This window comes from Engystomops pustulosus, chromosome 5 (genome assembly GCF_040894005.1).
Source record: "Engystomops pustulosus chromosome 5, aEngPut4.maternal, whole genome shotgun sequence".
Taxonomy (NCBI): Eukaryota; Metazoa; Chordata; class Amphibia; order Anura; family Leptodactylidae; genus Engystomops; species Engystomops pustulosus.
The window spans coordinates 144,793,977-144,808,986 of NC_092415.1; the positions used below are offsets into that span (position 1 = coordinate 144,793,977).

The 15,010-nt window shown below is 38.3% G+C and overlaps 1 protein-coding gene across 2 annotated transcripts in view; it reads right to left on the minus strand.

The window, feature by feature from the left end:
• Nucleotides 1–2,167: 2,167 nt before the first annotated feature.
• Nucleotides 2,168–15,010, minus strand: part of ANLN (anillin, actin binding protein) — a 32,797-nt gene continuing 19,954 nt past the window's right edge. Inside the window, exons 15-25 of one of the 2 annotated variants that reach the window (XM_072153310.1) lie at nucleotides 12,466–12,592; nucleotides 12,297–12,345; nucleotides 12,154–12,210; nucleotides 10,871–10,933; nucleotides 9,586–9,621; nucleotides 8,481–8,502; nucleotides 7,106–7,218; nucleotides 6,056–6,142; nucleotides 5,025–5,132; nucleotides 4,084–4,256; nucleotides 2,168–3,813 (exon numbers count right to left, since the gene is read on the minus strand). In XM_072153310.1, the coding sequence (XP_072009411.1) occupies nucleotides 3,690–3,813; nucleotides 4,084–4,256; nucleotides 5,025–5,132; nucleotides 6,056–6,142; nucleotides 7,106–7,218; nucleotides 8,481–8,502; nucleotides 9,586–9,621; nucleotides 10,871–10,933; nucleotides 12,154–12,210; nucleotides 12,297–12,345; nucleotides 12,466–12,592 (959 nt within the window). In that variant the 3' untranslated portion in view covers nucleotides 2,168–3,689. The remainder of the gene's footprint in view (nucleotides 3,814–4,083; nucleotides 4,257–5,024; nucleotides 5,133–6,055; nucleotides 6,143–7,105; nucleotides 7,219–8,480; nucleotides 8,503–9,585; nucleotides 9,622–10,870; nucleotides 10,934–12,153; nucleotides 12,211–12,296; nucleotides 12,346–12,465; nucleotides 12,593–15,010) is intronic. The other variant, XM_072153311.1, reaches the window with a different exon arrangement.

Genomic DNA, 15,010 nt, shown 5'->3' on the forward strand with positions numbered 1-15,010 from the left:
TCAGGACACGTTTTTCCATTCTAAGCCGTGTGATACAAGAAAGCTGAAAGATTAAGACTTGAGTGTTAACCTTTAGAGACATTTAAACGGCTTGCTAGCAGGACAAGTTCAGCAAATATCAAAACCTTGCCGAAATTACAGATCAGTTAAGAGCTGATACGGTTGTTTCTGCAGTCATTCTGAGCTTCAAGCTTACAGTGAGTAGAGCTAAAATGACCACGGTAAATGTTTAATATGACTAGGTAATTAAACCTGAAGGAATCTCATTTTCCAACTATGATTGGTTTGTTAGGTGTGAAATATTAAGGAAATTTAAGACGTCCACTTGTAAGGTTTGTAGCGCAATATATTATACTGAAACCAAAATTATACTGTGAAATAAAAATTTTTAAAGATCTTTAACTCAACAGTAAAATAAGTCCTTGAGTTGTCAGGTTAAGGAAAAAAAAAATTGCTTACTCAGGGATGGAAAAGGATGAAGAAGGATGGTATAGAATAGTGTTTAGAGATCAAGATCCCGTTCAATACCAGGAAAAAACTGGAACCTGCACCCTGCAGACCACTACAGCTTTTATTACAGCAGAATTTATTTAGAGGCTCAAATCGGATTGTAAATTTGGTGCTTTGTTGGATTGTATAGCCAGAATTTTGACAGATCTGCTTTGAATGTGTCAAAGTGCACCGAATTGTTCAAACTTATAAACAAGCTTTGCAGCAATCGGCAATCCAGTGTCTGGACACAAGGGGTAACCTTGCTTAGGTCATTATGGGATTTTTTAGCTTCACTTTCCAACAACTCATCTTTACAGTGTTTGTGAGCAAGTTTGTAGTTGTCTCAAAGCTGCCTGGAGGAGAAAGGGACTCACTGAGGGATTTTGTCATCAATTCGCATTTATTGTGTAAGGATCATAAGTTAGTTCTGACTGACTGCTACCTAAAGGGAACCTGTAATCAAAAATTGGCCAAATAAATCACTACCGTTTTGATGTCAAGCAGTTGAACTGCTTCTAGGTCATGTTTCTTTCATGACCCAGCTTGGTGACATCATCCAGAAAATCAATTTTGAAGTTAGATGTATAGAGTCATGGAGGTGAAGAGTTTAACATTGAAGTCGAGCTCTCCCTGACTTTGAACACCTCCTCTCTTGTGATTGACATCATGCCTGGACTTCAGGAGATCTTATCAATGATGACCCTCGATGCAGGACCTTCGATTACAGTGAAGGGGTGTTCTAAGGCAGAGAAAGCTTGACTTTAGTGTTAAACTCTCCACCTCCTTTAGTTCAAGAAACCAATTTACATACCACTTCAAAGTGGATTTTCTGGATGATGCCATCACACCAGATCAAGAAATAAACATAATCTAGAAGCTGCTCAGCAGCATATGGTTAGTGGTTTATTAGGCAAATTTCTTAAAACAGGTTTGCTTTAAAAGGGGTATTCAAGGAATAAGCATAATTAATAATCAGGTGGGTCATTCAAATTAAAACTAACATGTAATCCATATAAAATTGCTCTCCCCTTAGCAGAAAATTGCTGTGGACATACACAATAATGAAGAATTAAAACGCTACTGGCCCTTTAATTCAACCTGTGGCTCTTTCCCAGGTAAAGGACACAAGATGGCTGCTCTCTGATCATTTGTCCTGCAACTGCATGGGCAGGTCGTGGGATCATCACTAGGTTTGACTGTAGTTGGTTGCTTATAGATTTTATTTTATGGAGGGGCTGGGGCCATCATCAAAGAGAAGAAAAGCCGCAGATATCTGTGCAGAAAGGTCAGTTTATGGAGAAGAGAAGCAATGGTGAGTGAGAAACTGGACTGGAGCAGTGCGCAAGTCAGAAGATCTGTGAGGCCGAACAGTACTGCATTTGATTTAAATTTATTTGGGACCGGAGGGACACGAGGAGTGCATTTACATAGGACTGCATGTTCGGAGGCTGGGGGAACATGAGAGGGACTATATTTAAAATATTTAGGAAGTGCCTTATAAATAGCACTGCAAGAGGTTTTATTTATTTATTTATTTTTAACTTTGCTTGTAGGTTGATTAAAAGGGCTGTTCTCAGATTTAAAAATGAAACTGTGATCGGTTGCTATTGGAAACAAAAGATGTTTCTATAAATATAGGTCACGTACTGAACACAAGAAGAACAGTATACATTGCTTAATACATATATACAAATTTTATTTTGTATTGATAGAGTCCCATACATCTTTTTACATTTTAGGATAAAAAGACATACAAAACTTAGTGTGGCAGATACACAGAAAAAAAAACAGACAACACATAGAAATGTGTATGTGGAGGAAAGAATCTCAGAAAAGCTGTTAGTGTTCATCCGTGCGGTAATACAAAGCAGAAATATATAACTGGTAATGGAAGAAATTTAACATGACTAACAATTCAAGAGTAAACAAAATAGTGATCAAATATGAATACCCAACTTTTTCACCAAGAAAGTGACGGAGAACATTTTTATATATATAAAAAGCTAAAATTCTCAACTTTTTTTGCCCATAGCTTTATTGTTTCACAACGTATATGAATTCTAGGTTACTTTTGATGTGCAAATGTTGCTTCCAATTCAGGAATATTGTGACATTAAACTAGCAACCTCCAGCTACTCGGTTGTGACTCTCAGACTAAGAGCTAATGAGCCAAATTGCAATTTTCTGCGAATCTTCCTCATGAAGTATCAGTGAGGTCACATTGCCACTATATTCTCATAAACTGGCAGCTTGCCCTTTGCTTTTGCAGTGTGTAACTTATCTCAGTACATGAATCACTGGTTAAACAGCTCTCCGATCTCTACTGCAGGCCTTCCAAATAAAGCAATGTTCTCAAAGTGTTTTCCCAAACACCTCCTCCCTAGAAGAGTGAAATATCTAGCTAGTAATGCACACAGCTGGCAATATAGCAGCTTTGTAAAATCATTAAAATACTGCAGATCCCATTTGTTCCTTTAGCTCCATGGCTTACAATTTCTCTTTGTTGAGCCAACATGGAAAGACAAAAATATATCATTAAATCAATCTTGGCATTTATTGCCCGATGATGCCAAAGCTCTGTAGAAAACAAACAAATCGGTACGACATATTAAGAAATGATAACAAGCTCAATTTGATTATGATATACACCTATATGGAATCCCAGTACCGTGTTTCATAAAATATAAACAAAGAAAATGAGGAAACAAAAAGTAGGGTTCAAAAGGGTTAAAAACTGCCCAAGGCAGTATATGATCTACTTATGCATCAACAGGGCAGCAAAATTTTGAAAGCAAAAAAAAAAATATATTAAAACTGAGCTCATCAAGGCCCCAACACTGGGTTTTATATTGCACATAATATTGAAGACAGTTAAAGCTCTCCCAAAAGGCACATTCCCATTATCAGCCCAATAAAATAAAAAAAGACTAAAAACAATGAAAGAACATAAGCTCTATTCACCTGAGGTTTATATTTTATAGCCAAGCTGCCACTCGTGACATTTTCTACAAAAAAGTGGTCCAAGCGTTATCAAAGAGGTTAATAGAAAAAAATAAATAGTATGTCTTTGCTGGAGTTTGAGGGAAAATGTTCCGCTAGTGGAGTCACTTATATTTGTATGGCTGCAGAAAAGTACAACACACAGGAGAGAAAGCGCTGCACAATAAATGGCACTTTCAGTAAACATCAACACTTCTCTAAGACTTGTTTGGTGGCCTATAGCAGGCATCAGGCTGCCACATGCGCAGATCCAGAAGCACTTGGTTCAATTTTTGCATCCAAAGATTCCGTTCTTCCTTGGTGTCTGCCGATAGCCAATTCCTGGATAAACCACAACATACATTAATAAGCAAATCATACAAGATGGGAAAAGGAATGTCGCTTAAAAAAATTGCCCTAAAGAATGAAGTCAGTATTCACTTTCTAATTTTTAATAATCGATTTCCAATATCCTCTTAAAATGATCGGTTTCCTTATTGCTTGCCGCCCATTAATAAATGGAGAGAGATAACATTACATTCTGGGCACAAATCTGGTATCACTAAAAAGATATGTACATAACAGAAGAAGTATACAGTGCTTTCTACTTACTTGGTGACACAGAGCGTGTCCCTGCACTGGCTGACCAGGGTTTCTCTGTCACCTTCTCTTTGTGGACGCACTGTAATTAACTCAAAGGTATTGGGCCTTGCACAGAATTCTCGATTGGCTGGCTCAATTCTTTTGCTTGTGCAGTTTGCAAGATTTATTCTTCCAATAGGATTCTACGGAGCACAAAAATAAATAAATAAATGAGCATAGCAAAAAACACTCTAGCTTTAAACGGGGGAGGAGGATTCTCATTAACAGCAGTTCTACAATTTTCTAATATAGTTAATCTTTCTAGATGTTATGCTTGCTGTCATTCTATAGGAAGCTTCATTGTTTACTCCTAGTGAATAAATATCCACCAGTGGTCATGTGATGTCACACGGGTGCACAAGGTATCAGAGCTGTGTATTATGATGAGCCGTGCACCTGTGTCACATGGTAAAGGACTGGAAGCAGAGATCCAGTAATCCATAAGGAAATGATACATAAAAGTATATTGGAAAATTGTGTAACTATACAAATAGTAACTGGACAACCCCTTTACGTATTTCTGGCAATCCCTTTATGGCCTTCTGCTATAGTTGTCATGGATACAGTGAGTAAAGAAGTATCTGTGCTGTGTCCTCCTTCACTTCTATGGGACATCAAACAATATTCAAGCAAGGAGGCAAACCTACCTGCCTGCTCCTGCACTCATGACGTGCACTTTTGTAATAGAAATATCCACTTACAAAAAAATAAGTTTGTTAAAAGCCACAGGAAATATACTCTGACAACTTGACAATCCAGGGCAGAAACCTGCATCTCTTCACTTACTGTATAATATAGACCAACACATGGAAACAGTGGTGGCCCAGGTGTACCATACTTATTACCACCAGTTAGTATTGGGTGTTTTTTTTTTTTTTTTTGTTCGGTAAAGAGTCATTTTAGACACTAACCTTTCTTTTTTCATCATCTGGATAGGTCCAGTATGAGATGCAATAACCAGATAGTACACACCAACGCCGATGCCAAGCCCCAAAGCCACTTACATCTTCAAACATAGTCTAGGAAAAAGAAAATCATCAATATGTGTGTGTTATCACGAGTCACCCGTCTTGATCCCTAAATGCACTCTGCTGCATTCTTCCTATAAATGTACAGTATGGGTATCGTTTAAATCTTGTGTGTCAATTTCTAATAGAAGATTTTACTTGCTGCCATGGGGCTCAAGTGTATAAAATTTTCCTTAAAGAACTATATGATGCAAAAATATCCATCTGATAGAAGATGACCATTTGTAGGACATATTTGCTTTTCATTGCCAATGTAACAGATTTCTGTGGGCTTTATTAGACTAGCAAAGACGACAGGTTACACTTGCTATAAGCGATTAGACTTTGAATGAAAACTACGCCTGCCACTAAGGAGCTGACAGTATTTGTTTTAGCTTATGAAAAGTACACAAAGGAAGTGACCCCCTCCCCCCCCAAATTCAAAAATCTTATTTAGTTATTAACACACAGCAGTGCTATTGACAAAACTGCAGGTGCTGCTCCCATTCACATTTATTAATTACACCTGCAGTTTTGTTGTCCGGTTGCTACATAACTGGAATCTTCTGCTTTTTGATCTGTCCAGCGAAGCAGCTGGATGGGTTCTGCTGCACGGAGGTGATCAGCAGTGGTGCTGGGTGTTAACAGCTACTAATGTTATTTCCTATGGATAGTGTTATACCCTTTATTGGAAAAGAACAGACACTGAATGGTATTCATTGTTTACCTTTCATCACACCAAATACTTAGTGTAAAAAAATCACAAGAAATTCTTTAGTGTCTAAACAAAAATCACATTACAGTATATAAATTAAGTTATAGCAATGGGTGCAGGTGCCAGTGAACGTCTATAACAATAACAAACAAGATAAAGAAAAAATGTATTGTATTAGGATACTATGATGCATTTATGTTTCATTAAAAAAAAAACTCACCAGGAAGCCCTTTTCTTCCACAAAAGAATTCACTTGGCATTTAAATTTCAGACAAATGTGTCCTTCTAAAGGAGACAAAAAGGGAACCTATATGGGAAAATAGAGATACATTATTGTGATGTAGGAATGAAACAGCATGCAACACTAGGCTGCTGGTGTATCACGCTATACTGAAAATAATACTCAATTGAAGAGCTTCCAAGCAATAGTGGGCTCTGTCCAGGAGCACAGATACTTGTACAATTACCATTCATTTCACATCTACCTTAAAAAATGTTCTTAATTCACTGACCGTAGTCAATGTAATGTTAAACGTTATCTGCTTTTCACAGAATGAACTATGAGCTACCGTATATACTCTAGTAATATATATATCCCCTGTTTCCTCTTCTCCATGTAGAACCTCTTCGGGTTCCCGGCTGGGCCGGCAGATGCGAGTCTATACGCTATTCTGGCACACAAACTATGAAGAGGCAGTGTCGCCGCCTGCTGACGTCATAGTTTGTGTACCAGTAGGTCGCATAGACGTGCATCTGCCGCCCCAGCTGGGAACCCGAAGATGTGCTGCGGGGAGAAGAGGACGCGGAGGTTAGCGCCAGAGGGGGAGTACCAATTCTATTTTTTTATGGGGGTACTGTGCTGCACATTTTATTAATTTGAGGGGCTGCTGTGGGCATATTATTCATGAGGGGAGACTACTGGACATTTTATTAGAGAATAGCGGCTGCATTTCCCACTTATACTTGAATGAATAGGTCTTCCCAGGTTTTTGTGGTAAAATAAGGTACCTCGGCTTATACTCTAGTACATACAGTGCTATGAAAGGGAAGTAAAATTAACAGTTTTCGACAAGATGATTTCCAGAGCACCAGAAAATCTACATACAAACAGCAATGGCAAGTTTGTTAATGACATTTTTCAGGAAGTAATCACTAGGTTTATAAAGGGAAAAGCCCTACTTAGGGCTTTCCTGATTGACTTTTTCTTTTTTCAAGCTGCTGCCATAAATAATCATTGCTCAATTCTGTGGTCCCTATATTTAGAACTTACTTTGTCTAAAAGAAATCTGTTGCTTCCAATAGAAGATAAAGAAAGTTTGTGGGTTCCCACTAGAACAAAATTACTTGTTCGGACAGCATTTGGGCCTCCTGGGCTAGACAAGGCTATAAAGGAGAAAGAGTTAACAGTTATTCAGCCGTCAGTGTATATGATTTTTCTTTAATTTATCACCATTATAATAATAATAATAATAATAATAATAATTCTTCTTTATTTATATAGTGCACACAGATTACGCAGCGCTGCACAGGCATGTCAAATTGGTCCCTGTCCCCATGGGGTTCACAATCTAAACAACCTAACAGTATGTTTTGAAGTGTGGGAGGAAACCGGAGTACCCGGAGGAAACCCACGCAAACACATTATGATTAAATGTTGTAAGAAGGGACAGCAGGCACTGACATTGTCGTTTCTGGAACCCCAATACCCAGGTAAATGTAACATGGTGGCTTAAAAGGAAATCTACAGCTTTGAAAATAGCTAGTTAAACTGAACAGACTTCTGTATAGCTGTCTGCATGCAGGATTTTATGCGGATTATCCATAAAACCTTGTGCGACTTGCAAAAATAGATTCTAATTCTAATTATTCATGCCTCCTGAATGGTTTGTATTATACCCACACCCTCCCATTCCGCCGTTCCGGAGAGGTGGTTACGTCACCCGGCTCTCAGGCTCTCTTGCGCATGCATGATCGGCACCTCTAATGCCCAGCCGGCTCTGGGTTGAATTGCCTAGCCTGCTTTTTGGATGCAGATCGCACATGCCCAAGAGGTGGGTGACCTCACCGCCTCCTGGGAACTGCGGAATGGGAGGGTGTGGGAATAATACAAAGCACGCAGGAGGCATGAACAATTAGAAGCAGGCACAGAGCCGGAGCGCCCCGTTTGATATGCACAGGAGCGCAATACGTTAATTTGCATAATATTTAAAAAGCTATTTTTGCAGACCAAACAAGGTTTTATGGATAATCAATGTAAGATCCTGCATCAGCATTCAGGCAGCTATACAGAGGTATGCTCAGGTTTTGTTTTTATTTTTTAAATCAGATGCATTTTTATACATTTTGTACAACAAACAAATAACATACATTGCATTCTAATCGTTGGAATGTACATTGCAAAAGGGCTTAGTCATATACAGCCTAACAAAGATCTAGTTCTGAGAAATCCTGTTATACAGCATTCCAGAGGGGAAAAAAATGGAAGGATACACTTACAAAATAAAGAAATACAATGAAAATTACACCCCCCTTAATCACTAGTCGGCTCCCAACGGTAGTGATATGCTCCGTTTAACTTGCCATTTTAAGAGTCTCAAATCTGGTGATAGTTTCAGTTAATATAAGATATCCTTAAAGTTTCTTACCTGGTGTATGAATATTGCTTTTCTACCCAAAAAAAAAAAAAGAAAGAAGAATTAGCATCATAATAAAATCTAAAGTTACAGTATGTGTGAGAAAATATTACATTCCAAATTTGCAACTTTCAACTGATAGGGTAACTGTAAGGCCCCTTTCACACTTGCGTTTCTCACGTGCGGTTTCTGCGCGTGCTTTTGACGCAGAGAACTTGCATTGCGCTCTGACCCATTGTAATCAATGGGTCTTTTCAGACTGCATTTTTTTTAACGTGCGTTGAAATCTCGGCATGCTCTACTTTTGCAAGTCACGCGTGTGAAAAAAACGCACCATATAAGTCTATGGAGATGCATCAAAAACGCATTGCACTCTGAGACACTTGCAAGTGCTATGCGTTTTTCACGCATCAATTGCTATAGAAAAGATAGAGCTCAGCCCTGAGTCCATTTCACGCGCATTGAAAATGCATTGAAAAAGCGCATGAAAAACTGAGACCCTGAACAAACTCTGACTGAAAACTGATTGAACTCTGATGCAAAATGGCAGTTTTTCACTGACCAAACCCTGATTGTACCCTGATCAGACTCTGCGGTGATCTGCAACACAAGTGTGGAAGGGGCCTAACACAGCACTTCATATGTCTCGCTAACCCAAATCAATCTGAATTTGATATGCTAAACTTCTAGCCTTCATTAAAGGGAACCTTTCAGAAGATTTCCCACGGTAATCTGGTCCCAGCAAGTAAACCATCAAGTAATCAATGTTCCTAACAACTTAAGAATCTACCAACAATTTCACCCTTTTTTGGTAAAAGAAACTGGAAATGTAGAGGTACATGGTATGGAATATTGTGTTAGTAGTCCATCTATGCATCTGCCAGATACGAGCCACTGCAGGTACAAGACGTACGTCACTGGCCCTTTCAATACTGGACCTTACTCCTCTCATAGCAGCGCAATGGTAACAGCAGAATTAGGGGAGGGGATAGACATGAGAACATCCTAAAAGTGTAAAAGAAGGAACTCTCTAACATTTAATGCAGTGTTCTGAGGTCTATACATAGGAACATCAAGCTATATATACTGCCTATTTACAATAAAGCGATGTACTTACTGTAATTGAGGTCAGTAGCCTTTTGGGAGTAATTGCCTAAAAAAACGAGAAATACATATAGTAGTTAAAACAGTTTTCACCACTGGCATGTAATCTGTGTAGATATTTGGGCCCCAATGTTTTCAATGGAAATATGAATTGCAGTTTACATGGACACATATTTAGTAGTCAAACCTGTACAGAAAACCTCAAAGTGCCTCATTCAGGCATAACTAGAGCAAGTTACCAGACATAGAGCAGCTTTGCAGAATGGTAATAATGGCTGTACGGATCCCTTGCACAACATATTGCAAATCCATGGCAGAAATTTAAGTCTCATATTGAGATATTATGGCCTAAAAATCTAGTATGAACATAGCAAACAGAGGGGTGCAATATAAGAGGAGGAAATTCACTGCCTCATTAGGGCTCAGTTCACATTTGCATCCAGGCTTTCTGCTAATTTTATATAGGAGAGAGCAACAAGAATTCAGGACAAAAGGTCTTCCCCCATTTACTTCAATGTATGGAAAGTTATCTTTTCTTATGAATAGCAAAAAAAATGTACAAAAATGTATAAAATGTATAAACTGCTGTACTATTTTATTCCCACTATTATGTGGATAATAAATGAATAATAATGGAAGGTCTAGCAAAACCTGTGAACACAGGTGTGAACTTAGCCCTAGTCTTTATATTCAGTATTACTATAAAAGTCTCCACCACAAAACACCACCAGAAAGTGCCCTTTCCAACACACCCTATCTGTAAAGTGCATGTGTACAGCACTCCATATATGCTTTAGTTTGTATCAGTTTAGTAATTATTTGCCAAATTTTACTTACAATGTGATGTACAGTAACAATACTGGATAAGGTATAAGTAACATATCTATACATGTACAAAGCATGAAAGAGTACAAAGTTCAAAACTAAATAAAACTATAGGACACATGGGCTGTGTATACAGATACAATACTGTACGGTCAGGAGATCTGCTATAACAGCAGAGATTAGAATCAGAGACAGGCCCTTATTATTTAACCTGGCAACTACAGGCTGGATGAACAGGAAAGAAAGATTTAACAATACTTTGAAGTAAACCCCAAAATATATATCAACGCAGGGGAAAGTGACAGATGACTATTAAGTATCAGGAAACCCAAGTTTCCACAGAAAAGAGTTTATTGCCTCTCAACTTAGAGGAAAGATGTAGATTTGACACTGCACCTATTTGTAAAGCGCCTCTTCCCTGCATAATATAGAGCACTGTCACACTAAGAGCAGGGAATCATACATGGTCATACCAAAGAAATAAGAAGTTTTTGAATTAGACGATAAGTGGAAACATGCCGAGTTCTGTGTTTAACCTGGACAAAGAAGTAGCATTTAATACAAAATCAATGTAGTGCATCACAAAACACCACCAACAACCTGTGAGGCAAATTAACCCCACAAAACTAAATATATTTTCATAAACTGCCATTAGAAAGCATTCTCCCTATACCTACATTGTCCCTAAACATGCCTGTAAACTTAAACAATCAGGTCCTAAAGCTGTATGCAAAGGACTTGAGATGGGTCCCATGAGTCATTATCATATTCAGCTGTCCAGATTATTCATGAGTGGGAGGTACAGCCACACCCCCAGTGCTTGATTGACAGCCTGTGTAATGATGTGACACTCCTAGTGCTGGTGGCTCTCTGAAGTCTGTGAGTATGAGAGATACAACTGCTCCAGGAGGCAGCCATGTGTATAGGAGTAACAGCATGTCAGATACTTGTGTAGCTGATGTCTGTCACTTACAGGCAGCAGATTAAGCACAAACACAAGCAATGCTTCACTACACATTACACACAGACATGAGCAGGGGGAGGAGAGGGTAACATCACTTTCTCAATAGGCCCTCATAATGAGGAAAAGATGATTTTACAATTATTTATGTATGGATCAACTAGATAAAAGCTGGGGGTTATCCTTGTTAGCTGCTCTCACAGATAGTGGAGACAGAATTAGTTACAGAGACCTGATGACAATTTCCAATATACTTTCTATATCAATTCCCCATGGTTTTCTAGATCTGTGCTTGCTGCCCATTCTATAGAAAGCTTCTGTGGTTACTTCCAGTGGAGAGAAATCTGACTACGGTCACACAGGTATACGGCTCATTAGTATCACATAGAGTAATCAGAGCTGTGTGTTATAACAAGCCGTGCACCTGTGTGACCATGGTCAGATGTCTGTCCACTGGAAATAAACACTGAAGCTTCCTATATAAGGAAATGATACAGAAAGTATATTGTAAAATTGTATAACTCTTCATTATTCAAACAACAACATTTATTTGCCAAAATGGGAACACCCCTTTAAAAGTATGCCCCTCCACCATTTTCTACTAAGTCGCTATAGCATAGCCAATCTATTATTAAGCACTATAGGGAAGGTCACACATTTCATTCAAGGCCTAACAAGCATTGACATTTGGCAGCAGCATTACATGTGGAAGTCTGTTTACCAATTCAAAGTGCATCAGTGCTTTGAGCAAAGATCTGCATTGACATGTATGGCCTATAAATCATGAAGAGTTACCTTTGTCTTTACAGCCTTTTTCTTCTTATCAGATGTAGGAACTTCTTTTCTTTGTGCCTAAAACATGCAAAATAAAATAAATTTGGGTATAAAGTGAAAGAAATATGTAATTTACTATTTTAAGAAGCTATAAACTAACTTACCAAGCTGTAGACATCTATGTAGACCTCAAAGTCATTAGAGACATCTTCACTACAAAAATAAAATGTAATATAAACCAAATATGACAATATGTAAAACTCGGCAGATGTGAATATCATACATTTTATAGCTTTGTACATAAACTCACATGTACAATGCAAAGACACTTACAGAGTGAATACAGTGGGAAATGCCAAAGCGTCTCCTTTCATTGAGCTGGAAATACTTGCAAGAGGAGTAGCCACCATGTTCTCTGCATTTGATCTTATAATTATGAAGAAGTAGTAGTTTGCTGACTCTGAAAGAAATACAAGACTATTACTATAAGAGATTGATTTATTTTGTAAGTCCTTGCACTTAAAGGTTTTACCACAGTAAACTACTAGTTTACTAGTAAATTACTAGTGCTATCAGCACATTGTAATGAATGAGGAGGAAAATCCCCATATACTGCCATACTATGGTATGGCAGTATATGATAGGATCGATCAGACAACCTAGGGTTAAAGTACCCTAGGGAGTCTGAATAATATAAAAAAAAAAATATATATATATATATATATATATATATTATATATATTAATAATAATAATAAAAAACCTAAAGATTCAAATCACCCCCCTTTCCCTAGAACTGATATAAATAAACAGTAAAAATCAGACACTTTATGAAAATAGCACCAAATGTCGAAAATGGCACTTTTAAAAAGTGATCAAAAAGTCGTAAAGTCCTAAAAATGATAACATGACATCAAAAGTCGCACAAAATGACACCACCCTGGGCTCTGTATACCAAAGAATTAAAAATGTCGTTAGCGCCAGAAGATGGCAAAATCCAAAAATGTTTAATTTGTTACGCAGAAAAATGCCATAACACAGCTCTGTACATGGAAAAATAAAAAAAGTTATAGATTTTTGAAAGTGGGGAGTGAAAAATTAAAACGCAAAAATGAAAACAGGCATCGGCGGGAAGGGGTTAAGGAACAGTAGTGGCTGCTCAGACAAACATGTACTTAGGAATTGCTCTATAGATTTTCCCTTGGTTTCTGTCATAGTCAAGTATCCATTTGTCAAAAGACATTACAGGCAGTCCCCGGGTTACATACAAGATAGGGTCTAGAGGTTTGTTCTTAAGTTGAATTTGTATGTAAATCGAAACTGTATATTTTATAATGGAAGTTCTAGAAAAAATTTTTTTTTTTGCCCAGTGACAATTGGAGTTTCAAAATTTTTGCTGTAATGGGACCAAGAATTATCAATAAAGCTTCATTACAGACATCTTACAGCTGATCATTGCAGTCTGGGACTATAGTAAAGCATCCAGAGAGCTTCACCAGAGGTCACAGTGGGCAGAGGGGTCCGTCTGTAACTATGGGTTGTCTGTAAGTCGGGTGTCCTTAAGTAGGGGACCGCCTGTATTAGGTATTAGGGTTTTTTTTCTCTTTTGGGGGTGATATCAATATTCTCTGAATGTCTGTAACATATATATATAGCATACACTGTACTCTACTGAGTATTGCGCTCATTTATTTGTATGCTTGCGTTTATTGTTTATTGTCCAGCGTCACCCCATTACACAATTATTGGAATCCTCCGTAAAAAGAGAACACTATAGTAACCAGTATGCCAAGTCACGTGCCTGTCTAATAGAGAAGTTTAATGACGAGGCCTGAGAAGGCTTTAAAGGACACCTGTCATCAGGTCTCTGTCACTGTTTCTGTCACCACTACCTGTTGGGGCAGCTCACTAGGATCCCATCCCAGCCTTCATCTAGTTATTTCATACATTAATCGTTATAAAATCATCTTTTCTTTATTATGGTCACATGGTCAGAGGCAGTGATGTCAACCCTGTTCCCCCTCCCCTCTCCTCTCCCTGCTCATGTCTGTGTGTAATGTATAGTAAAGCATTACTAGTGCCTGTGCTTTATATGTTGACATGTTCTCTCCTCCCAGGCACAGACATCAGCTACACAAGTACCTGACATGTTCTGCTATAACATGGCTGCCTGGAGCTGTTGTACCTCTCCTATACACACAGGCTGCAGGGGGCGCCAGCACATCATTATACAGCCTCACACCATTATACAGGCTGTAAGTCATGCACTGGGGGTGTGGCTGTGCCTCCCACTCATGAATAAGCTGGACAGCTTGAATATGCCAATGACTCATTGGACATTTCACAGGTCATTTGCATACAGCTTTAGGACCTCATTGCTTAGGTCTACAGGATGTAGAGGGACAATGAAGGGATAGAGGCAATGCTTTCTAATGGCAGTTTATGAAAATATATTTAGATTAGGGGGTTATTTTGCATGACGGGTTCTCTTTAATAACTTGGCATATAAAAAAGGTGGAAAAAGGGTGCTTTTCTGTAATATATGGTTAATTTTTTTTCCCATTTTATAAATAAACTGCTACCTTCTCCCTAGAGACCCATTCCTGCTTCCGTGATCAGCGTGAAAGCAGAAGAAACTGCAGTAATGCCAAAAGACATCTCTGTAGACTTAAGCCCCAACACTAACTGATGTCTAAAGTCAGTGGGCGGTTAGCATTACGTTAAAAGCCCAGATTAAAAAAAAAAAAAACAAACAAAAAAAAAACACTTTGCTGAAAGGCAGCAAAGTTCATACTGCCATCTACTGGTTACTGATAACTTACAATAAGAAGTTCAATTATTCTGACTATCCCATGACTGAAACCCAAGTGAACCCTATG